General features: G+C 38.9%; 1 protein-coding gene and 1 long non-coding RNA gene across 3 annotated transcripts in view; one reads left to right on the forward strand and one right to left on the reverse strand.

The window, feature by feature from the left end:
• The window catches only part of vamp4 (vesicle-associated membrane protein 4), a 108,718-nt gene extending 98,103 nt beyond the window's left edge, over positions 1-10,615 (forward strand). The window contains exons 7-9 of one of the 2 annotated variants that reach the window (XR_011357611.1): positions 4,090-4,179; positions 8,560-8,611; positions 9,078-9,111. Coding sequence is in view for 1 of the 2 variants with exons in the window: in XM_069937744.1 (XP_069793845.1) it covers positions 8,560-8,611; positions 9,078-9,106 (81 nt within the window). In the remaining variant the exon portion in view is untranslated. Of the gene's footprint in view, positions 1-4,089; positions 4,180-8,559; positions 8,612-9,077 lie in introns of both variants that reach the window. The other variant, XM_069937744.1, reaches the window with a different exon arrangement.
• Positions 1-23,573, reverse strand: part of LOC138763494 (uncharacterized) — a 39,929-nt gene that overhangs the window by 4,274 nt on the left and 12,082 nt on the right. The window contains exon 3 of the long non-coding RNA XR_011357613.1: positions 6,990-7,132. This is a non-coding gene — a long non-coding RNA (uncharacterized lncRNA). The remainder of the gene's footprint in view (positions 1-6,989; positions 7,133-23,573) is intronic.

Consider the following 23,573-nt stretch of genomic DNA (forward strand, 5'->3'; position numbering starts at 1 on the left):
TCAGGAGAAGAGGGACTAGATACCCTTTTGTTGAGAGGAGGTTGAACAAACTTTAAGCGCTCTACAGGTAGATAAATCCCCAGGAGAGGATAGGTTGCCAGAAAGGATCAGGTTTATCAAGGACTGTTATGATCAAGGGAAATTAATGTCATTCAAGCAATTGAGAATTAAATTTCGATGATCTAATAGAACATTCTTCTCCTTCCTACAATTGAGATCTTTCTTAAGACACAAATTTAGGACAAACAAAGAGTCTGCCAGAGTGTAGCACCATGGAGATTCTAATTTGACAGGGGAATGTATTTAAATTTATTTCTAGAATCTATTTTGTACTCCAAAGTGAGGGCCTGAAACTCCAATTACACCGATCAAAAGGAGAGATGGGAGTTGGATTTGGGTACAATGATTAATGAAAATTGGTGGGAAGACTTGTGTCTAAACAGCATGACTGGGATTATCAATGCTAGATACATGCTGGTGCAGTACAATTTCCTGCATCAGATGTACCTCACACCGCAAAAATTACATGAATCAAAGTCAGAAATTTTGGATACGTGTTTCAGATGTGGTATAGAGATTGGAATCTTTATCCACTCCACATGGCTATGTATGAAAGTGAGATCCTTCTGGGTAGACCCGGAAAAAAAATTTGGATACGTATTTCTGATGTGCTGTAGAGATTGGAATCTTTATCCACTCCACATTGCTATGTATGAAAGTGAGATCCTTCTGGGTAGACCCGGAAAAAAAAAATTTGGATACGTGTTTCAGATGTGGTGTAGAGATTGGAACCTTTATCCACTCCACATGGCTATGTATGAAAGTGAGATCCTTCTGGGTAGTCCTGTAAAAAAAAAAAAAAAAAAAATTTACAAAAGTGGAGTTTCCATAAGACCCAGAATTGTTCCTTCTGGGAGATATTAGTGAAGTACAGTTTAGATTATCCAAGCACCAAATTCAATTCGTGAAGATTACTTTGTTGGTAGCCAGGAAGTGTATAGCGGTTGCATGGAAGTCCAACATTCAACTTAGTATTGCACGATGGAGTACGGAAATGCAAAGTTGCATTCCCCTGGAGAAGATTACTTATAATTTGAGAAAAGAAGTAAGAGACGTTCATTGAAATGTGGCAGCCGTACATGAGGCATATCGGTGCACAGATATGAACTATACCCCAACCCCTTAGGAAAAAAAAATTAAGATACGAACTGTCCTGACAAATAAATAAAGAAGATACTGAATTAAGGTTGTGGTACAGATGACATGTGTTTTCATTTTTAGCTTTTAATTTTAATTTTTAGTTTAATTTTTTTTCCTTTTATGGTTTATTTACTATCTGGGGAAGGGGGAAAAATACTTGTATTATATTATTGTGTGTATGGATATTGTATTATGTGATAAGAAAATGTCTTGTTTGTATATATTTGCTTGAGTCTTTTAAAACAAAATATTTAAAAAAAAGGTAAGCAGAGACTAATTTGGTGGGGCAGGAGTATGTGGACACGATGGGTCTGTTGGGACAATTGGGTTTGTGGATTTTGGGTAGGAGGTAAAAACGGGTGGTTCGGGGTTGGCAAACAATAAGGTTGGAGGCTGTGCCAGGGAGGTGACTGGAAGCGATGAGTTCAGAGATGGTGTGTGACACCGTGGTTTGATGAGTTTTAGTGAGGTCCTGTTGGAGGGTAAGAAAGAGGAGCTGTCTGAGAGTTGTCGGATAAAGGTCAGTGAGCCAGACTAACAACGCCACCCTTGTCTGCAGGTTTGATGGTGAGGTTCGTATTGGTGCAGAGAGAGTAAAGGGCCAGGCATGCTGAAGGGTGAGATTGGAATGAGTGAGGAGAGTAGTGAAGTCAATACAGTTGATGTCTCGGTGGTATTAAGCTCCAGAGCAGGTAGAAGACCAGAACGAGGTATCTGGGAGGAGGAAGACATTTTAAAGCAGGAGAAGGGACCTGTAGTTGGGGGTGGGGGGGGGTGGGGGGGAGGAGAATCGTGGTTGTGAAAATAAACATGGAGACGGAGCTGACGGAAGAAGAGTACAACATCATGGCATGTACAGAACTTGTTAAGGTGTGGACAAAAGGGGACCAAGGTGAAGCCTCTACTGAGGACAGACCGTTCAGTCTGAGAGGGGAAGGTCAGAGGGGATGGTGATGACCAGGTAGGGGTTGGGGAGGTTCACTGGTGAGGAGGATGTCAGGGAGGGGAGGAGGATGGGGTGAATCAGGAGGTGGAGGGTAGGAAGGGTCCAAGGGAGTATGGGAAAATCAGAGGGTGCAAAGAGTCAAAGGCCATGCAAAACTGGCAACTCAGTGTTCTGGGCTTCCGTTGCTTTAGACGTGATAGAACAGGGAGGATCAAATGGGGAAGAGTGGTGTTGCTCATCAAGGAAAATATCACAGCCATACTTGGGGAGGACAGACCAGAAGACTTGTCTATGGAGGCTAAATGTGTGGAGCTGAGGAACAGCAAAGGTATAACCACACTCAAGGGGTTGTATTACAGACACGCCCAATCGTCATCAAGAATTGGAGGAGCAAATCTGTAGAGAGATAGCAGACAGCTGCAGGAAACATAAGGTTGTAATAGCAGGAGATTTTAACTTTCCACATAATGACTGGGACTCTCAGACTGTAAAAGGGCTGGATAGCTTAGAGTTTGTCAAATATGTCCTGGAAAGTTTTCTAAATCAATATATCGAGGTACCAACTAGAGAGAATGCAACACTGGATCTTGAATTAGGGAACAAGACAGGACAGGTGACAGAAGTATGTGTAGGGGAACATTTTGGGTCCAGTGATCATAATCCCATTAGTTTCAAGTTAATTATGGAGAAGGATAGGTCTGGGCCTTGGGTTGAGATTCTAAACTGGAGAAAGGCCAATTTTGAGGAAATGAGAAAGGATCTAGAATGCATGGATTGGTATAAATTGTTTTTGGGCAAGGATGTACGAGGTAAGTGGAGGACCTTCAAAGGTGAGTACAGAGTTTATGTGTTCCTGTCAGGATTGAAGGCCAAGTTAGCTGGCATAGGGAACTTTGTTTTTTGAGGGATATTAGGGATCTGATTCTGAAGAAGAGGTAAAAAGCAGATATAGGCAACACTGAGCAGATGAGGTAAAGGTTAAAAAGGTGAAGGTTCCATTATTGTCACGTAATACTACATTTAGAATGTAACATACATGAAATTCTTTTAACTTTTGTCTACTGTAAGGCAGACAAAGAGTCACCACTTTGTCCAGCATCCCTCACAGAAACCTACAGCACGTTGTGTTCTTATGCAGACTCCCCTCCAAGTACTGTCCTGAGCCAGCTTAGCTTCTGAGATCAGATTTCAGGCATATTCAGGCTACAGGTGCCTAATCTTTTATTCAGGATCATCGGGACCAGATACCTGCAATTGTTCAGAATCTTCTAGATTTCTGAATCATTTTAAAATGGCGGTCCCTTTAAGCAAATGCGATGTTTCAAAATCGCACAAAACAGAGGGCGTGGGGTGTTAAATGAATTTAGATAAATAAAGACCATAAAATACCATATTATCTCTAGAATGTTTTTTTAATTTTAAAATAAAACTTCAAAATAAAATTGGCTCAGACCCCCATCCTCTTCATCCCCCATCCCTGTGGGCACCCTCTCTTACCTTAAGTGGAAAGGTGACTCTCGGACCCGACCATCTAGTGGGAGAGAAGCAGGTGGCAGCTGGCAGCTGGCTTAATGCAGGAGCAATGCCTTGGCTGTCTTCTTCACCCATCATCCCCCCATGCAGCTGGAGCCGTTCTGGCACTGGCAGAGCAGTTCCAGCTGTGTGGAGGATTATGGGTAACAAAGACGGCCATTCCTCCCGCACTGCAAATGAACTCTGGGCTCAGCAGCACCCCTGCTGCCGCATCGGGAGTTAGATGGTGGGGGGGCAGGGGAGTGGGAAGCAGCAACAGGCAGCTGGAGGGGACTAGGAGTGGGGAGGTCGGGCATTTTCATTACCAAAATAAAGTGCCGGGTTTTGGAGATTGCCAGTGTTCGGAATCCCGGAGTAAAGGTTTGGCATCTTTAGGTGCTGTAGTTGATGAATATTTTTTAAAAATGCAGGAAAACCTCAAGAAAGAATTCAGGAAGGCTAAAAGAAGACGTGATTGCTTTGGCAGACAACGTGAAGAAAAGTTTTAAGGGTTTCTACAGGTATATTAAGAGCAAAAGGATAGTAAGGGACAAAATTGGTCCCCTTGAAGATCAGGGGATCTTAAAAGATCCCCTTGGCTATGTATGGAGCCAAAAGAAATGGGGGAGATCTTAAATGCTTTCTTTTTCCATCAGTATTCACTCAGGAAACTGGTACAGAGTTGTGGGAAGCAAGAAAAACAAACAGTGAAGTCTGATTAAAGAATACAGATTAAAGAGGAGGGGTTCTTGCTGTCTTAAAGCAAATAATGGTGGATATATCCCCAGAGCCTGACAAGATATTCCCTTGGATCTTGAGGGAGGCTAGTGTAGAAATTACATGGGCTCTGGCAGATCATATAAAATGTCCTTAGCCATGGGTGTGCTGTCGGAGGATCACAGGGTAACTCGTGTTGTTTCGCAATTTTAAAAAAAGGCTCAAAGTAACCCTGGAAATTTTAGACCGGTGAGCCTGATGTCAATGGTAGGTACAGTCTATTTCAGCGGACCCTTGAAGCATCCAAAAAAAGGAATCTTCTTATGGGCCAGATACAAAAAAACAGGTGACCTTAAAATTCTGGCCAGAAAAGCAGACTGATCCCAATCACCTCCCCACCGATGAGGCTGCTCTCAGACGATTTTCCCACCATAACCCACCCAGACATTGTAAATTTTTTTTTAAAATTGTAGAGCCCGAGGTCCCTGCTACTGCTGGAAGCCTGAGGCAATTTCTTTGATGCAGATGGCACCACACCCATGTTGAGAATGAAGTCGCTGTCACTAACTCTGGCTGCAGCTGATGCTTAAGACTTGGACCCAGCTCAGTTTGGCACCTTTCCGATCAAAATCATCACTTGCTTAACTTACAGATTTATTACTTGGCGATTGGGGTGTTGTAACAAAATTTGGGTTGTTATTGGGAGGCCAGGACACCAGTCTCTGGCACATTCCTTGCTCTGAGGTGTTGAGCAGAAAATTGGCAAGTCATCTTATTCAACCGATATGAGGTAAAACCATGATATTCAGGCTGAAATTGAGACCCATCTTATCTGAAGGACGTCTTATCCACTGAAATATATGGTAAATGATTGGATATACAATTATTTTGATAGCAACGGACTAATTAGGGATAGTCAACAAGGCTTTGTGCATGGTAGGTCGTGTTTTATCAATTTTGTAGAGTTTTTCGAGAAGGAAGATGAAGGAAAGACTGAGTGGACCTTTAGTAAGCCCTTTGACGAGGTCCTACGTGGGAGGTTAGTCAGAAAGGTTCAGATGCTCATTATGGTGAAATAGTAAACTCGATTTGACAGTGGCTGGACAGGAGATACCATACAGTTGTGGTGGATGATTGCTTCTCAGACTGGAGGCCTATGACTAGTCGTGTGCCTCGAAATGGTGTTGGGACCATGGTTGTTTATCATTTATAGAAATTATCTAAAAGTTAGTGCAGTAAATTGGATCAGCAAATTTGCAGATGACATTAAGATTGGAGGTTTTGAGACAGCGAAAGGTTTTCAAAGCTTGCAGAGGGATCTGGACCAGCTGGAAAAATGGGCTGAAAAAAATGACATAAATTTTAATGCAGACATGTAACATTTTGGTAGGATAAGCCAAGAAAGGGCGTACATAGTAAATGGTAAAGGCTCCATTGTTGTCATGTAATACTACACTTAGATTGTAATATACATGAAATTCTTTGACTTTTGTCTACTGTAGGGTACTGAGGAATGCGGGGATCGGGAAATATAGATACATAATTCCCTGAAAGATGTATCACAGGTAGATAGGGTAGTAAAGAGAGCTTTTGGCATATTGGCCTTCATAAATCAAAATATTAAATGTAGGAGTTGGAATGTTATGTAAAGTTGTATAAGACTGGACTGGTCAAATTTGGAGTAATGTGTGTAACTACAGGAAAGATATCAATAAGATAGAAAGGGTACAGAGAAGATTTACTAGGATGTTGTCTGGACTTCAGGAACTGTGTTACAGGTTAGGACTTTATTCTCTGGAGTGTAGAAAGATGAGGGGAGATTTGATAGAGGTATTTAAAATTATGAGGGGGATGGACAGAATAAATGTCGGCCAGCTTTTTCCACTGAGGATGGGTGAGATACAAGTTGGAAGGCATGGGTCAAGAGTGAAAGGAGAAAAGTTGAGAGGGAACTTCTTCACACAGAGAGTGCTGGGAGTATAGAACAAGCTTCCAGCTGAATTGGTAAATGTGGGCTCAATTTTAACAGTTTAGGGGAATTTGGACAGGTACATGGATGAGAGAGGTATGGAGGGCTATGGACTGGGTGGTCAGTGGGTCTAGGCAGAAAAATGGCTCAGTACAGACTAAAATGGGCTGAAGGGGCCTGTTTCTGTGCTGTAATGTTGTATGTTTTTGACAATTGAAGTTAAGGTAGCTGATAATGCAGCCCATTAATTTTATGTAGCCATTTTAAGAACCATTCACATTGAAATTTTGTTTGAATACTTTCTCAAATGTGGAATTTGTTTAAAATAAAATTCATGTTACTGTTGCCTGTTTAAAAGAGGTGAGGGCAGTTCAATTTTTCTTTATGTGTAATAATTGCAAGTTCTGTTGAAGTATTTTAGGACATAGCATATTTCAAAGGTGATGATATAGCTACTGAGGTGGAATAGGAGCTTGATTGAATGGGTATCTAGGTGAAATAAAACTATACTGAGTGCAATAAAAGACTCCCAAGATTGGCATCATTGACGTGGAAGTTGAGGATTTTGTTTAATTACTTGTTCTGGGTCTGCATCCATTTATTTGCCATATAAACAAATTACATATCTTTAACAAATCTACAGACCTCTAATTTCATCTAGAACAGTGGTGCAGATATGCCATCTTGATCCATGTTATTTTCTTCCATTCTGTTTTGTATCAGTCAACTGGAGCTTCATGAGGAAGGTTTATTCAAGAAGTGAAGGCCTTTATTCAAACTTGAAGAGTCTGCATCAAGAATACCAGTATTTCATTCCAGAAACACAAAATCTAGGCTGGCAACCATTATGGGATGGAGAAATACTGTAACATTGTCAGTTCTTTGCTTTTGTTTTTGAACTATTACCCTCAGTCCAAACATATTTGCAGATGGCAAAGAGGTTGGAGGTGATGTGGATAGTGTAGAAGGTTGTCGTAGGTTACAACAGGATATAGACAGGATGGAAAAGTGACAGATGGAGTTGATGGTAGAGTGCATTGTTAATGGTAGGATTCTTAACAATGTGGAAGAACAGAGGGACTAAATCCATACATCTCTCAAAATTGCTGTGCAGGTTGATAGGATAGTTCAGAAGACTTATGGTATGCCAGGCTCCAATAGTCAGGGGGAATGAGTTCAAGAGTCCTGAGGTAATATTGCAGCTCAATAAAACTCTGGTTGGGCCACACTTTGAATATTCTGTTCATTTCTGGTCACCTCATTAATATAAAGAGTATCAAACCTTTAGAGAGGGTGCAGGGAGATTTACCAGGATGATGCCTGGATTTTAAAACATGTCTCATGAGGCAAGGTTAACACAGCTAGGGCTTTTCTTTTTGGAGCGAAGGATTAGAGGTGGCTACAAGATTATGAGAGGCATAGATTGGATGGTCAGCCAGCACATTTTTCCCAGACAAGAGTAGAAAACACCAGAGGACATCTGTACAGGTGAGGGAATTTATGTTTTGGGGAGATGTCAGAGGTAAGTTTTTTTTTAACCACACAGAGTAGTGGGCACTTGGAATGCATTGCCATTGGTGGTTGTGGAGACTTTTGAAAGACTCTTAGGTACCTTGATACAAGAAAAATAGAGGGTTATGGGTGTAAAGTAGGGAAGGTTTAGTTTATGAGTAGGTTTAATTGGTCGGCACAACATTGTAGGCCAAAGGACCTGTACTATGTTGTTCTGTGTAACATTTATCATGCAGTTAGCCTCAAATTACAATCATTAATGCTTTTGGAAGCTTGCTGTGCACAAATGGTATTCCATTTCAATACACTTCAATAATTGTGAAGAGCTTTGCAAGGTCCTGAGATTAAGAAAAGCATTTAATACATTAAATAAACTGCAAATTCCTTTTCATGTAATAGTGTTAAATGGATGTGTAGGAGATCCTGGAGTCTCACTAAATATCATACTTTTCCTGGTGTTTTTGTGTGAATGGATATGTGCTAAATGAAGTTTATTAGTAGATCAATGTAGAGAAAAGTTGCAAGAGTGCTTCCACTTGGCATGTCTAAAGTAATTGAATTTCAAAATTAGTTTAAACAGGAAATAGACATGAAGCCGCACTAAATAGTTAAGTAAATTAACCTGTTACAGTTATGCTTGCCTAAGTATTCATGAAATGTTGCTTTATAATATGTTTTGACTTTGTTAACTTTTCTATTTCAGATGAAGGCCATCATATCTGTGGTTATCGTAATTGTCTTGTTAGTTATTATCAGTAAGTATGTGCCTTAGTTCTGTAGTAAATGCTATATTCTTGCTGAAATTTGTCAGTCAAACTATTCTGAAATATAAAAATATCAAGGGCAACACAGCATTTGTCGAGAAAACGAATAGAATTTTTATTTCATTAGTGCGTCACGTAGTCCTATTCCTTGACCATTGAAAGCCAAACCACTTTATTTGAGAAAAATGTTGATAGGCAAGATGAAATTAATTCTTGTGGAAAAATCATATTGACATTGAATTGTTTTCAGAGGAATTTGAAGGAAATATTACAAAATTGAATTGATCCTTTTTTGTTTTATTAATATTTTTAAGGAACTAGTGTCCATTTATTGTAGATGTTCTTACAGTAAGGAATATCTTGGTTGAAGTTGATTGCTTTAGCTGTAGGTATAATGCATATGTTACTGACCAAAGAAAAGAATTATATTAACAACTGGTTTTCATTGTCCTTGCAGTACCTGTAATTTTGAAGAATCGTTCATGATGATGAGACATGCATAATGACAATGCAGGAAAGTTACTGCCTCAGTCTATACTTGAGATGAGTGTCTAATATCTCAGTTACATTGTATCCATCTTTTACTGAAGAAATCTGCATTTATGAACACTCACTGTCATGCTTCCCTTCTGAAATAGGGGACCAAATACATTACCTAACTGCTGTCTCCAAGAAGGGTAGTCTTTTTTTCTTTTATGTATATTGCATCATTGCCATGAAAGATTTTTTTTTAACCTTCACTGATAACCTGATTTTGGTGAAATCAGTTATCTAAACAGATTGCCATCTATTTCTCCCCCAATTTCCTTCAGGGCATTGATTCACATTTGGGATGGAATTCCTCAAATGCATATCCTTTTTGAGGGCATTGCTCAAGTTAGCATTTTTGTTACGCAATCTATTTGCACAGTGAAGAATAACTTCAGCAAAACCACTCTTCTTGGCTTTTTCAGATGTATGGTTGTGCCAGCAAGATCAATGAAAAGTGAACAGAAGTACACATCCAGAATAACTTTCCCCCTCCTTCTGTGACTGGCTCATATGAAACGGAGCCGACGTGCAGTAAAATTTCCATCCGGACTGTTTCACAACTGTGAATAACCCTGACACATGAGAGAATGCAGATTCTAGAATCTGGGCAAAAACAAGCTGCTGGAAACTCAGGGCGTTGAGCAGCATCAGTGGGGAAAAATGTTTTGGGTCAGAATACTTCATGGAGTCTTGATGAACATTTATGACCCAAAACATGGGTCTCTCCTACTGTTGCTTTTTCACCTGCTGAGTTCCTCCAGCATGTTATTTTTTTTGCATCAGAAAAACAGTTGACATGTATGAGAGGTGGCAGAGGATTTTACAATGAAGAAAGGTGCCATGCTGTTTGGCATAATGTCCTGTTTCTGAGCAGAATTTTCTCAGTCATGTGATATTTGTTAAGAAAATCAATTGTAAGCAATAATTTTGACCACACCAAACTGTCTTACTTTCAGTATTTTTCTTCCCTGTTGTTTTAAAGTATTTCTTTATGCTCCCGAATATTGGGAGTTTCTTTAATTGTAAAAATCATTTCTATTAAAATCAATAATACCTCCTGGATCATCCAGATTGCCATTTGCACATGATGTTTAGGGAACTAGATTTGTTTTTCTCGTCTGAGTGAAACTGTGTGATGCCATCAACTGCGTCTGTGGTAGGTTATTTTTCAAACAACTTGCTATGCTGTTTTCAAAAATCTTTTGTTGGAAAAGAGAAAATTTGATTTCAACATTCTCAATAGTTACCACAAATATTGGAGCTAATTGCATGTATCCGTGGGGAGGACTGTTGCCTTCTTGCTGTATAGGACAGAAATGAACAATGTAACTCTGGCTGAGAAATACTGTACTGTTCCTTCAATTTATAATTGCATTCCATAGAGGAGAAGGACAAAGCTGGAAAAGCACATTAAGTTGTATGTTAATTTACTCTGCTATTTATTAAAATTGTTTGAATTCTTTATTTATCCACTATTTTTCTTTGCTTGACTGCCTTTTAAAATTGGTAACGTAAGAGTTTGTAATATCTATTTCTGGCATGTCTTTGATTAGGCCTGGAAAAGTGAACTCACCAGTTGGTAAAAGGATCTTTTGCTGGCTAATCACATGCCCCACAGTGTTGCAGTTGCAATAAAAGTACCAAAGCCAGTCATTGAAAAAAAAACCTAGAAACAACCAGCATTGATAAATATTTTAGATACATCAATACGCAGATGTTTTTTTACTTCATGAGTAAATTGTGGCCTGTTCTTTGCTTTGCTATTATGTGACTTCTATTGTAGGCAGGTTTGAACCAATTGTTTTAATAGCAGGTTCTTAAAAAAAAAGTCAAGAACTGAAAAGTTTAGGGAAGTTTAAGTTACAAATTTATAAACAAACACACTGGAAAGTACCCAAGAAAAATGGAAGATCGTAAGAGAGTCAACTTTTCCTATATTTCCAAATTTAATTTGTTTGAGAATGGGAGTGTGATTTTTTTTTTAATTGCATTCAGCACCCAAAAAAAATACTAATTGAGAAAATAATTTGTGTTTGAGCCAAAGGAAATAATCATTAATCATAGCTCCAATCATTTAAATGTCACTTGCTAAGATACACTACAAATGTAAAATAGAATGCAGATAGTGATTGGTTTGGTAAAGATCTCTGCATTCCCATGTATAGATTTCCTGTGATGTTTCCATTTATTTTGCATTGAAGATCAAGCAGCTGAAATTTGTAGGAGTAAAAGCACACCAAAATGCTGGAGGAACTCAGCCGGACTTTTTTATCATCTTTAGGATTCAAAAATAGATTGCTGGTGTTTTAGGCCTGAGCCCTTCTTCAAAGAATAAGACAGAAGCAGGAAATCTCAAAATACAGACAATGCTGGCTGGGGGAGGAATCCAGACCAACAAAAGATGTTAATTGACTATAATATGGGAAAAGATAAGAATTTATCATGTTTGTGCAAAAGGAGACGGAATGGAGAGACAAAAATGGGGAAGGGGGGGTCGTCAATGAAAGCCAATATTAATGCCACCTGATTGGAGGCTGCCCAGTCAGAAGATCAGTCTGGCAGTGCATGAGACCTTGGACAGACGTGTCAGAATGGGAAGGGAATTGAAATGGGTGGCCACTGGGAAATCCACACTGTTGAGGTGGGCAGAGTTGAGGTGCTCAACAAAGCGATCTCCCAGTCTGTGTCCAGTCTCTCCAATGTAGAGAAGACCACAACTGGAGCACCAGAGTAGTAGATGACCCCTGCAGATGAAATATTGCTTCATTTGGAAGGACTTTTTGTGGCACCGAATGGTGGTGAGGGAGGAGGTATGGGTGCAAGTGGGGCATCTCAATTCTTCATCCCATTCCCTTGCTGACACGTCTGTCCAGGGTTTCATGTACTGCCAGACAGAAACCACCAGCAAATTGGAGGAACAACACTATCTTCCGATTGGGCACAGTATAACCAAAAGGCATTAATATAGACTTTTTTGCCTTTTGTTAAACCCCGCCACCCTTCTTCCCCTTTTGCCTTTCCCAATCTTTGTCTCTCCATTCCGTTTCTTATCTCACCCCTTATCATATCCATTGAACACCTTTTGTTGGTCTGAATTCTGAGATTTCCTGCTTCTGGCTTATTCCTTGAAGAAGGGCACAAGCCTGAAACGCCAGCAATATATCTTTTGTCTCCTATGGATGAAAAGACTGGCTGGGTTCTCCAGCATTTCGGTGTATTTTCACTATAATCACAGCGTCTGCAGATTTTCATGTTTCATGAAATTTGTAGAAGAAACATTAAGTTTTTAATGCATTGAAATGAATTGGAAGCCATGATTATGCCCTAGTAATGTAAACAGATAATGGCATATCTATTTATTGTAAGTTATGAAGAGAAACCCTTCCCACATCATGACGCTCTGTAACTGCTTATAAAAGAGTTTGGTGGTTTGCAGCAATATTAATGCTTGCAGTCCTCTTGATAGATCTGTTGGTTTTTTGCTATTTATTTTCACAGGATCATCATAGGGTAATCTTAAATAACTAAATTCTGATCGAATGAATGTGTAGTTTGAATCGCATAAATTTAAAAAAACACCAAGATATACTTCACAGAACAAATCTGAAATGTGGATTTTTTTTTTAATTGTAAAAGGGGACATTATTAATATGATTGTAAAATATGTAGAGCTATAAATTTAGAAAAATTATTACGATTTTTAACTTTACAGTTAAAACTTGAGGACTCCGTGAACATCCATTTACAGTTCATGGTGCATATGTGAAATTTATTTAAATCTGTGTTGATGTTAAAACTGAATAAATAAAGGAGAAATAGTACAATTCTAATTTTCTCCATTATTTAAAGATTAAAAAGGTTCGCATACAAAGTTTGTCAATTGTCATCGACGATCATAGATTGATGAATTGTAGAACGGGTTTGTTAAATTATGGTTGAAATCAACCATGATCTGGAACAGCCATTCACAGCAGGGGCCATATGGCGCCTTCTAGGGGCTGCAACACATTTGGGGGGTGGGGCATAGACCGAAATCAAATTTTTTTTATGTCGTCAGTAGAAGTACCGAAGAAACCAACTAAACAAAATACTAAAATACTTCACTGAGCGGTGGGGGGGAGGAGAGGGGTGTTGCAATACACTGAGCAGAGTGTTGGGGGCCATAGCTTAAAAAAAGGTTAAGAATAGCTGATCTAGAGCAAGCCAAAATGGAAATAGGTTTTATGCATAATCAAATTCAATACTTTTCTTAGAATGGTCTAATTTGTCCCTTAGTTTTTTTTTGTGGGAACAAGTTAGAATTTTACTTGGTGATTTTTTTTTTTTAATTGTTGACCATTTCACTCTTAGAATTTGAATCCTTAACTGAAGCAGCATGCCAAGAACCATAGAACATTACAACACAGAAAACAAGCCTTTCTAGTCTGTGCCAAACTATTATTCTGCCTAGTCCCATCAACCTGCACTGGACCATATCCCTCCCATCAATGACCCTGTCCAAATTGTTCTTAATGTTAAAATTGAGCCCATATTCACCACTTCAGCTGGGAGCTTATTCGATACTCCTACTACTATCTGTGTGAAGAAATTTCCCTTAAGTGTCTCCCCTTTCACCCTTAACCCATGTCCTCTGGTTGTATCTCACCTATCCTTAGATTTTTTTTTTAAATCTACTTACATTTACTCTTATCTATATCCCTCAATATTGTATGCCTCTATCAAATCTCCCTTCATTCTTCTTGCTTGGGAATAAAATCCTATCTAAAGATTAATCTTTCCCTGTAACTCAGTTCCTCAAATCCCAGCCGTACAAACACTAGTCTACAACTAGAGTCTGTGGCTTTGCACCTCTTCTTCCCTCCCTTACTGTTCCTTCCCCAGCACCACTACCCATAGTTCCTTATGACCTTGGATTGTCCAACAAGCAAGAAAACCGAAAGGTGGTGTGCCTGTTGGTGTTTGCATGTGCAAAGTTGTGCACGATTTTCTTGGAGCATGGTCTGTGAGGTGGACTTGAATTATTTTAGTCTAATGATTTTTCTTCTCGTATGCAGTAATGTTTTGTCTTTTGATTGGCATCTATGCTGGTCTTTCACCTCTGATGACTGACAGGAACACAATAAGCATGAGTCCACTTGTCAGATTCAAAAAGCAGGTTTTTGGTCTCAATTGTAGCACTTGACAAGAAATAGCTTGCAAGACCTAATGTCATATTTTCATGTAAATCAGTTCCCTGAGAGGTGGTATAGTGAAGAAAATAATATTTTGAACATTAATTGAAAAATACATGAATGTTAATTTAGTTTAGCTTGTTGAGGTTTTGTTTATAACTGTGTTTTGGTGTTTTTTAAATCAATATCTGCATTATATAGGCTGTCATTCATTTATTCATAACACTGGTTTGCTTCCTGAAAAAAAATTGGGGATTATGATAGACAGCTTCAAGCTGAACACAAAGATCATTTCAGATTTCCTGTATAATGTAGGAAGTTGGAGAAATATTACGTTAACTTTTATTGAATTTAATCACATAATGATGCTGACACATTGCATTAGTTCAACTGACCTAGAATTGTTTTGCTGTTGATTTTCATTTGTACTCAGCATCTGATGCCTCTCATGATAGTGCACAAGAATAATCGCCCAGTATTGATGGATTCCATTTGCCCTGATACTGCATTTCCATAGTTACAATGTCCTAGTGAAACCTTTTACCATGTTAATCACTGACTACAAGAAGATCAGCAGGGAGAAAGTCCAAGTGTGAATGCAGAAAATGAATTTTCAATGAGATGTTGCTCTTCATGGTTTGGTATGCTTGAAGCATGACAATCAACTGGATGTAGTTTGGTGCTCTGTAGTTACAAAGAAAATTCTCAACAACCTCTTTAAATGCCTTCCAAGCATGCCCTAGGCCTAAAACATCATTTTCTTAACACCTGCATTGAGTGCATGCCCAGGACATGCTTGGACTGACCAAAACAGTTTGCTTTGTAGGCTCAAAATATGACAGGAAATGGCAAAAATAGGTTATATCTTTTAAAAAAGGACATGATAGGAATTTTAAGCCCAAAATCCATAAAATAGACCCAAACGTGTTCAGGAAGCGAAATCGCATTGACCTTTGTGTTCAGCATAATCCTTTTTTTTCAGGAAACAAACCTTTTGAAAAAAATTGTTGACCGGAGTTATTTTCGTCTAATGGTTTTCCCTTCTTGATATGCACTAATCTGATATGCACCTTTTAATTGGCATCTCTGCTGGTCCTTCACCTCTGACAACTGACAGGAACACAGTAAGCAGCGTCCACTTGTAATGCAGATTTTGGGTCTCAGTTGTAGCACTTGACAAGTATTAGGTTGCAAAGACTTATTGTCATATTTTCACAATATTCAGTTCCCTGAGAGGTGGTATAGTGAAGAGAATAATATTTTAAACATTAATTGAAAATTAAATGAATGTTAAGGTAGTTTAGCTTGTTGAGGTTTTGAGTTGTCAATGTGTTTTAGTGTATTTTTAAAAAAATCAATAACTGCATTGTATAGGTTGTCATTCTTTTATTGTTTATAATTGGGGAAAACAAGGATAGTTCAATAACATACCTGGAATCACGAAAGAATACTGTTCTAATTTCCAGGTGAAATAAACTATTGTCTGTTTTTTTTAAATATTGCAGATATAATGTGATTGGATTCCTTTAAAATATGTACTGAAATAGTGAAAAAATTAAAAGGATCAGGAATAAGGTAAAAAGGGGAATTGCTAATCAGGAATAATACAGCTGCAGAAAGGGAGGATGTGGAGGGATTATCTACTGAGTCAATGTGGATGGAAGTAAGAAATAGTAAGAGAGCAATCACCTATTCGGTGCATTCTGTAAGACTCCAATAGCCACGGGACTACTGAAGAGCAGATAATTAAGCATTTTTTGAAAAGGTGCAAAAAATAATAGGATTTTTTTCATGGGAGACTTAAACTTCCCTAATATTGGCTGCCACCTCCAAGGATTCCTGACACAGTATGTGGACAGGCTAACTAGAGGAAAAGTCATACTGGATCTAGTAATGGGCAAGAACCTGGTCAGATGGCACACCTCTCAGTGGGCAAGCTTTTTGGAGACAATGACCGATACTCCCTGTCCTTCAACATTGCTATGGACAAGAATAGAAGCAAACACAACAGGAAAGCATTTAATTGGGGGAGGGCTAATTACAATGATATTCAACAGGAACTTGGGAGAATAAGTTGGGGACATGTTGTTGAGGGAAATGCACAGCAGAAATATACCTTTATTATTTGAAGATTTATAACTGCTATGTATAATAAATTACAAGAAATAAAGGAAAAGAAAAGATTTGTGTAAAACTAAATTGAAGTGGCACAGGATTTAAATATACAAATTCAAGAAGGAATATGGATGAAACTGTGTAGAGATATTGTAACTAATTGTAATCAATGTTACATATCAAATGGCTCAATATATTTTTTTTACTTCAAATATATTACACAGTCTATAAGTTGAATAAATTTAACCTAAATTTTTCTACTCAATGTACTAGATGTAAAAAAGGTTGGTAATATCTTGCATTCAGTATGGTTGTGTGAAAAGGTGAAAAGTTTCTGGAAAGAATTATGTGTTAAAGATATTAAAAGTAAAGGTTAAATTAGATCCAAGAATTTTTTTTGTAGGCAATAAAAATGATGAAGACATTAAGTTGGAACTAGATAAATATAAAAAGAGATTTTTGAGTCTAACAACAGCAATTGAGAGAAAGTGTGTAGCTAAAACGTGGGAAATGGAAAGTAATGTAAAATTAGAAGAATAGTTTAATGAAATAAACCATTGTTTCCCAATGGAAAAAATTAGTTATAATGAGATATTATGATAAATTTTGTCAAATTTGAGAGCCATATATGAGATTTATGAATATAGACTAATCTAGACCTTCTAATCCAATCCCACCCCCTTGAAAATATGGTACTTTCATCAAGAAATGTATTATGGTATTATTAATGTGGTTAATTATTACGATATATGTGTTCTTTCTTTTTTTTCTATCTTGGGATTAGGGATGGTGGGGTGTGAAAATTGAAAATTATTTAGTACCTATTATGTAATGATATTGCAAGTTAATTTGAAATGTATGAAAGATACTAATAAATAAAATTTTCAAAAAAAAGAATTAGTATGGATTGAGATGGAAAAACAGGAGTGATGCTTTAGGACAGAGTGCAAGTCAGAGTTGTGCATCATGTTCATGATGACCTTTGTTCGTCCATACTAATCCCATGTGCCTGCATTGGGATACTATCCCTCTCTGCCTTGCCTATTATCTGTTAAATTTCCCCTTCAATATAGAACTTGTATCTGATTCCACCAAGGGTTTTTGTTCATGATTACTCCATGTGCTACCATTTAATGCCTACATTCTACCCCTTTTTTAGCTTCTCAAAATGCATCACCGCACTCATCAAGTCCAAGCCAACAAATAAATACAGTATTTTATTACATACAACATTAATCTTAATGTGCATTGGACAAGTCAAACAGGCAAAGTAGTCTTGAGAATTTAATTATGCAGTTCCTTGGAACCTGTCAGGAAAGATGCTCACGTTGCTCTGGTCATGTACACAGTAGGATTAATTAACAATCTGATACAGGGGGGAAAAAATGCCCTTCAAGGAAGAGTGATCAGAAAATGAGGGAACTTTTGATTTTGTTTAAGAGCGAGAAACTGTTGGCTAAACCTAAATAAAGGAAATTGCCAAAAAATTATGGCAAATGTGGGAATAAATGAGCATTCAATTAAAAAGTTATGTTTGATTGAAATAAAAAACTTTGAGAAGAATGAAATATCCCTGGCAAAGGAAGAATCATAAAATTATTGCAAAGATTAGTGACAGCCCAAGATGTAGAAGGATTCTTTAGGATGATCAAGAAACTAAATTATTTCACAAGCAAAAAAAGAGATAAAAAGAATCAACATTTCTTAGTGTCCTTCTGTTTATTGCAACAATCCAACCACTTAAAATGCAATTGCAAATTCAGAAGACATTTAAAACAACCCAATAAAATCAAAATTTCTATAAGCCACAAAGAGGAAGGAATTTAAAATAGTTGTTTTTCCACAAGAGAAAACTAATGGGATCAAAGGCGATCAAGATCCATGGTGAATAAACTGGACTCATGATCAGCAGAGAAATAACTAGAGTTGGTAGGTGCACATTTCACGATCTTCCAAAATCAACCTTAATTCTGCAAAGGTCCCAGTGAATTGGAAAAAAGGGGAAAGAAAAAGTAGGGTTTCCGAGCCAGTTAGTATGATATCTGTCATTAGGAAAATGTTGAAATTCACATTAAGGAAATAATCACAAGATATTTTAGAAAATTATAATGCAGAGTCTATGTGGTAAAATATATTCTACAAATTCATTACACTATGGGAATCAGAAGCTGGTGGATAAAGAAGAAATATGAAATGCAATCTATTTGAATTTACAAAAGGCATTGAATGTATTCTACATTAAAAGGATGTGGTTGGAGCAATATATTAACGTGGATAGGAAAGAGAATCAAGATAAATTGTAACTAGCAAGATTCCACAAGGGTTAGTGCTGGAACTGCAACCTCTATTAATGACTTAGATAAAGGAACCAAGTGCATTTTTGCAAACTCCATGGACAATCCAAAAACAAATGGGAAAATAAATTGCAAGGAGAACACTGCATTGCTAAAGGAAACTTTAATAATTTGCTCTCCAGACACTCAGAAGTCTCATTAGTTTGACATCAATCTCACCAGGTACTGATCACCAAATTCCCTTCATCTTCACCAGGACTCCAGTTCCTATTCTCCCGTCCCACCTCTCAGTTACACTAAGAAATTTGTTAGGAAATTATAGTCTTTAAAAAGTGCTTGGGGTATCAATAATAACAACATCTAGTAGTTTTGAAAATCACTGAAGTTCCAAACATGTTGAATTATCAAAACGTAATCCAATTTCAAAAGAAATAAAAAAACAGAATGGAAGGAAATTAGAGAGACACAAATGAAAGCAAACAGAAAACTAGATGACAACTTAGCATATAGAGTGTAGCAAGGATTTGGGATTATTGCAAGAATGGAGAACAACAGTAGGGAGATTTTGCACTGACTATATAAGATATTGACAATATACCTGGTATACTTACTTTGGCTTGGCTTCGTGGACGAAGATTTATGGAGGGGGTAAAAAGTCCACGTCAGCTGCAGGCTCGTTTGTGGCTGACAAGTCCGATGCGGGACAGGCAGACACGGTTGCAGCGGTTGCAGGGGAAAATTGGTTGGTTGGGGTTGGGTGTTGGGTTTTTCCTCCTTTGCCTTTTGTCAGTGAGGTGGGCTCTGCGGTCTTCTTCAAAGGAGGTTGCTGCCCGCCAAACTGTGAGGCGCCAAGATGCACGGTTTGAGGCGTTATCAGCCCACTGGCGGTGGTCAATGTGGCAGGCACCAAGAGATTTCTTTAGGCAGTCCTTGTACCTTTTCTTTGGTGCACCTCTGTCACGGTGGCCAGTGGAGAGCTCGCCATATAACACGATCTTGGGAAGGCGATGGTCCTCCATTCTGGAGACGTGACCCATCCAGCGCAGCTGGATCTTCAGCAGCGTGGACTCGATGCTGTCGACCTCTGCCATCTCGAGTACTTCGACGTTAGGGATGAAAGCGCTCCAATGGATGTTGAGGATGGAGCGGAGACAACGCTGGTGGAAGCGTTCTAGGAGCCGTAGGTGGTGCCGGTAGAGGACCCATGATTCGGAGCCGAACAGGAGTGTGGGTATGACAACGGCTCTGTATACGCTTATCTTTGTGAGGTTTTTCAGTTGGTTGTTTTTCCAGACTCTTTTGTGTAGTCTTCCAAAGGCGCTATTTGCCTTGGCGAGTCTGTTGTCTATCTCATTGTCGATCCTTGCATCTGATGAAATGGTGCAGCCGAGATAGGTAAACTGGTTGACCGTTTTGAGTTTTGTGTGCCCGATGGAGATGTAGGGGGGCTGGTAGTCATGGTGGGGAGCTGGCTGATGGAGGACCTCAGTTTTCTTCAGGCTGACTTCCAGGCCAAACATATGGTATATTGAGCAACAAACAATCTGTTAGGGGAGGATAATGGGTTAACCAGCATCTGTGGGAGAAAAAGAATGCTCAATGTTTTATTCGTCTTCATGAAGATGTCACCATTCTTTTTCCCTCACTGTTGCTGCTTGATCTGAAGAGTTCATCCAACAGATTGGTTGTTACCCCTGATTTCAGCATTTGCAGACTCCTGTGACTCTACCTAGCACAATCTACAATTTTTGACTCTATTTAAAGAAGGTTTTGTCTACAATGGAGGCAGTTATATGATTCCTGATATAAAGGGATTGTGTAATGAAAAAAGATCGTGTGGGTTGGACTATACGAGTTGGAGTTCAGAATTCAAAGGGAAATAACTCTATCAAAAGCCAAACTTCAGCACGGCAGCACAAATGGACACAAAGGAATGATCGTCAATTTGGCTCTTGACCCTGCATCTGTCCTGATTGCTTGTGATGTCTCCATCTCACAATTCACTGAACACACCAATCTACACTCTGATAAGGGAAGCACACAACTGCTATTTGTGGACACATAAATCCCCACACAAACCTGCAACAGATCCATCTCCCAGCATTTGTTCTATTTGTACAAGCTTGAGTTCTTTTTCAAATATTTTTTTTCTAACAATTACAAATTAATTTCCAGCAGATTAAGATTCTGAATAGTGGAGGGTGGGCACAGAAATTGATTTTAATACAATAATTTAGGGAGAAGCGACTTAGCCAATGGGCTCAGGGCCAAAACTTATATTGCCCTTTAGAACATTACAGCCAAAAACAGGCCCCTTTGGGCCTTCTTTTATGTGCCAAACCATTTTTCTGCCTGGACCAAATCCATGGCCCTCCATACCTCTCCTATCCATGAACCTTTACAAGTTCTTAAATGTTAAAATTGAGCCCACATTCACTACATTTCACATTTCCATTACTCTCTGTGTGAAAAAGTTCCCCTAAACTTTTCCCTTTCATCCTTAAATCATGGCCTCTGGTTTGTACCTCACCTACCCTCAGTGAAATGTAACCTATGTTTACTCTGTCCACCCCCCTCATGATTTTAAACGGCTCTTTCAAATCTCCCCTCATTCTTCTACATTCCAGGGAATAATGTCCAAAACTGTTTAACCTTTCCCTGTAACTCAGTTCCTGAAGATCCGGCCACATCCTCATAAATCTCTGCAGTCTTTCAGTTTTATTGATAACTTTCCTGTAGTTAGTTGACCAAAATTGCACACAATTCTCCAAATTTGGCCTCACCAATATCTTATACAACTTTACCATGACATCCCAATTCCTGTACTCAATTCTTGATTTATGAAGTCCAACATGCCGAAAGCTCTCTTTACAACCCTATTCACCTGTGATGCCACTTCCATGGAATTATGTGTCTGTATTCCAGATACCTCTGTTCTACCACTCTCCCCAGTGCCCTACCATTTACCATGCATGTCCTTTCAAAATGTAATATCTCACACTTGTTTGCATTAAATTCCATCTGTCAGTTTTCAGCCCATTTTTTCAGCTGGACCAGATCCTTGTCCAAGCTTTGAAAACCTTTGCTGTCCACAATGCCTCCATCTTAGTGTCATCAGCAAACTTGCTGATCCAATTTACCACATTGTCATCTATATCAATAATCTGGATGAAAAAAACTATAGTCCCAACACCCGATCCCTGAGGCACACCACTAGTCACAGGCCTCCACAGCATTTACTTTGTCAACTTTCCTGGTAACTTACAAAAATTCTATAAGATTGGTTAAATGCAACCTATGATGCACAAAGCCATGTTGACTATCCATAATCAGTCCTTAGCTCTCAAAATACTTGTACATCCAATCCCTTAGAACACCTTCCAATAATTTACCTACTACTGACGCCAGGATCACCAGTCTGTAATTTCCAGGGTTACTTTTGAAGCCTTGTTTAAACAATGGAATAACGCAAGCTACCCTCCAGTCCTCCGGCTCCACACCCATGGCTAAAGACATTTTAAATATTTCTGCCAAAGCCCCTGGAAATTCTACACTATCCTCCTTCAATGTCTGAGGGAATATTTTGTCAAGCCCTGGGGATTTAAGTGAAATTAGACATGTATTACTGTAACAGGCTAATTCAGCCCTACGGGTTTGTGCCACCCATTTTACACCCAATTAACCGACTCCCTGGTACATTTTTGAATGGTGGGAGGAAACCAGAGCCCCAGGAGAGAACTCATGCAGACACAGGGAGAATATAAACTCTTTACAGACAGTGCAGGATTCGAACCCAGATCTGGTCCCGATCACTGACACTATACCCTCAATACCTTTCAGACAGCAAGCACCTCCTCTTTAATCTATATGGGTCCTATGACCTCACTTTGTTTTTCTTCTTTCCCTTGACTCTGTGCCAGTTTCCTGAGGGAATAAAAATCCATTTAAGATCTTCCCCCATCTCTTTGGGCTCCATACATAACTTCCTAAAGATGCTAGAACATCTACAGAATTTCTCCAGCACATTTGTGTATTGCAGGTAGGGTCCATAATTGACAAGTATGAAGTTTTGAAATGGAGTTGAAAGCCAAAGTATTTCCATTAAAGTAAATGGAAATGAAATTGACCCCAGGAAACTCAAAGGCCATTTAAAGTCAGCAAGCATATGATGCCCACAGCGAAGTGAAATCTTCAGGCATATAGAAAGTATAGGAGAATACTTAAAAAATAGATCAGAAGGGAAGAGAGAGAACGGCAGGCAGAAAATTCCCAAAGTTTTTTTTAATGTGTATTTAAAAGGCAAGCCCCAAAATGGGTAAGGCCCATAGGAAGCAAAGAGGTCATCTGTGTGGACCCAGGTGTAAGCAAGGGCTGAAATTCATGGTTCTCATTCACTAAAAACATGTCGTAGCTGAAGAATTTAAGAGGATGATGATATTCCAAAGCACAGCAAGTTTTCAAAAAGGAAGCAAAATGGGTGTCTTAGTGGCCTTAATGGATAATTCCCTCAGACCTGATGAGAAGAAGCCCAGGCTGCTACAAGAGGCAAGGGCAGAGATGGCTGAATGGAATTAAGAAATTCTGCAGTTGCTGAGGCCAAGTGAATATACAACTGTGTTGGAGAAACTCAGCAGGTCACGACGGGTTCAGGCGTGCAACATTACCCTTTGCTTCTGATGGAAGTTGCATGACCTGCTGAGTTTCTCCAGCAGATTTGTATACAGGTACACGATCCTTTAGCCGGACATCTAAAATCCGGAAAGCTCCAAAATCTGGTAAGTGGGGAGAGAGGCAGCCGGGTGGACGGCGCTTGGGGGAGGCGGCCGAGGGGCTGGCGCTTGG

This window comes from Narcine bancroftii, chromosome 5 (assembly GCF_036971445.1).
Source record: "Narcine bancroftii isolate sNarBan1 chromosome 5, sNarBan1.hap1, whole genome shotgun sequence".
In the NCBI taxonomy this organism is placed as follows: domain Eukaryota; kingdom Metazoa; phylum Chordata; class Chondrichthyes; order Torpediniformes; family Narcinidae; genus Narcine; species Narcine bancroftii.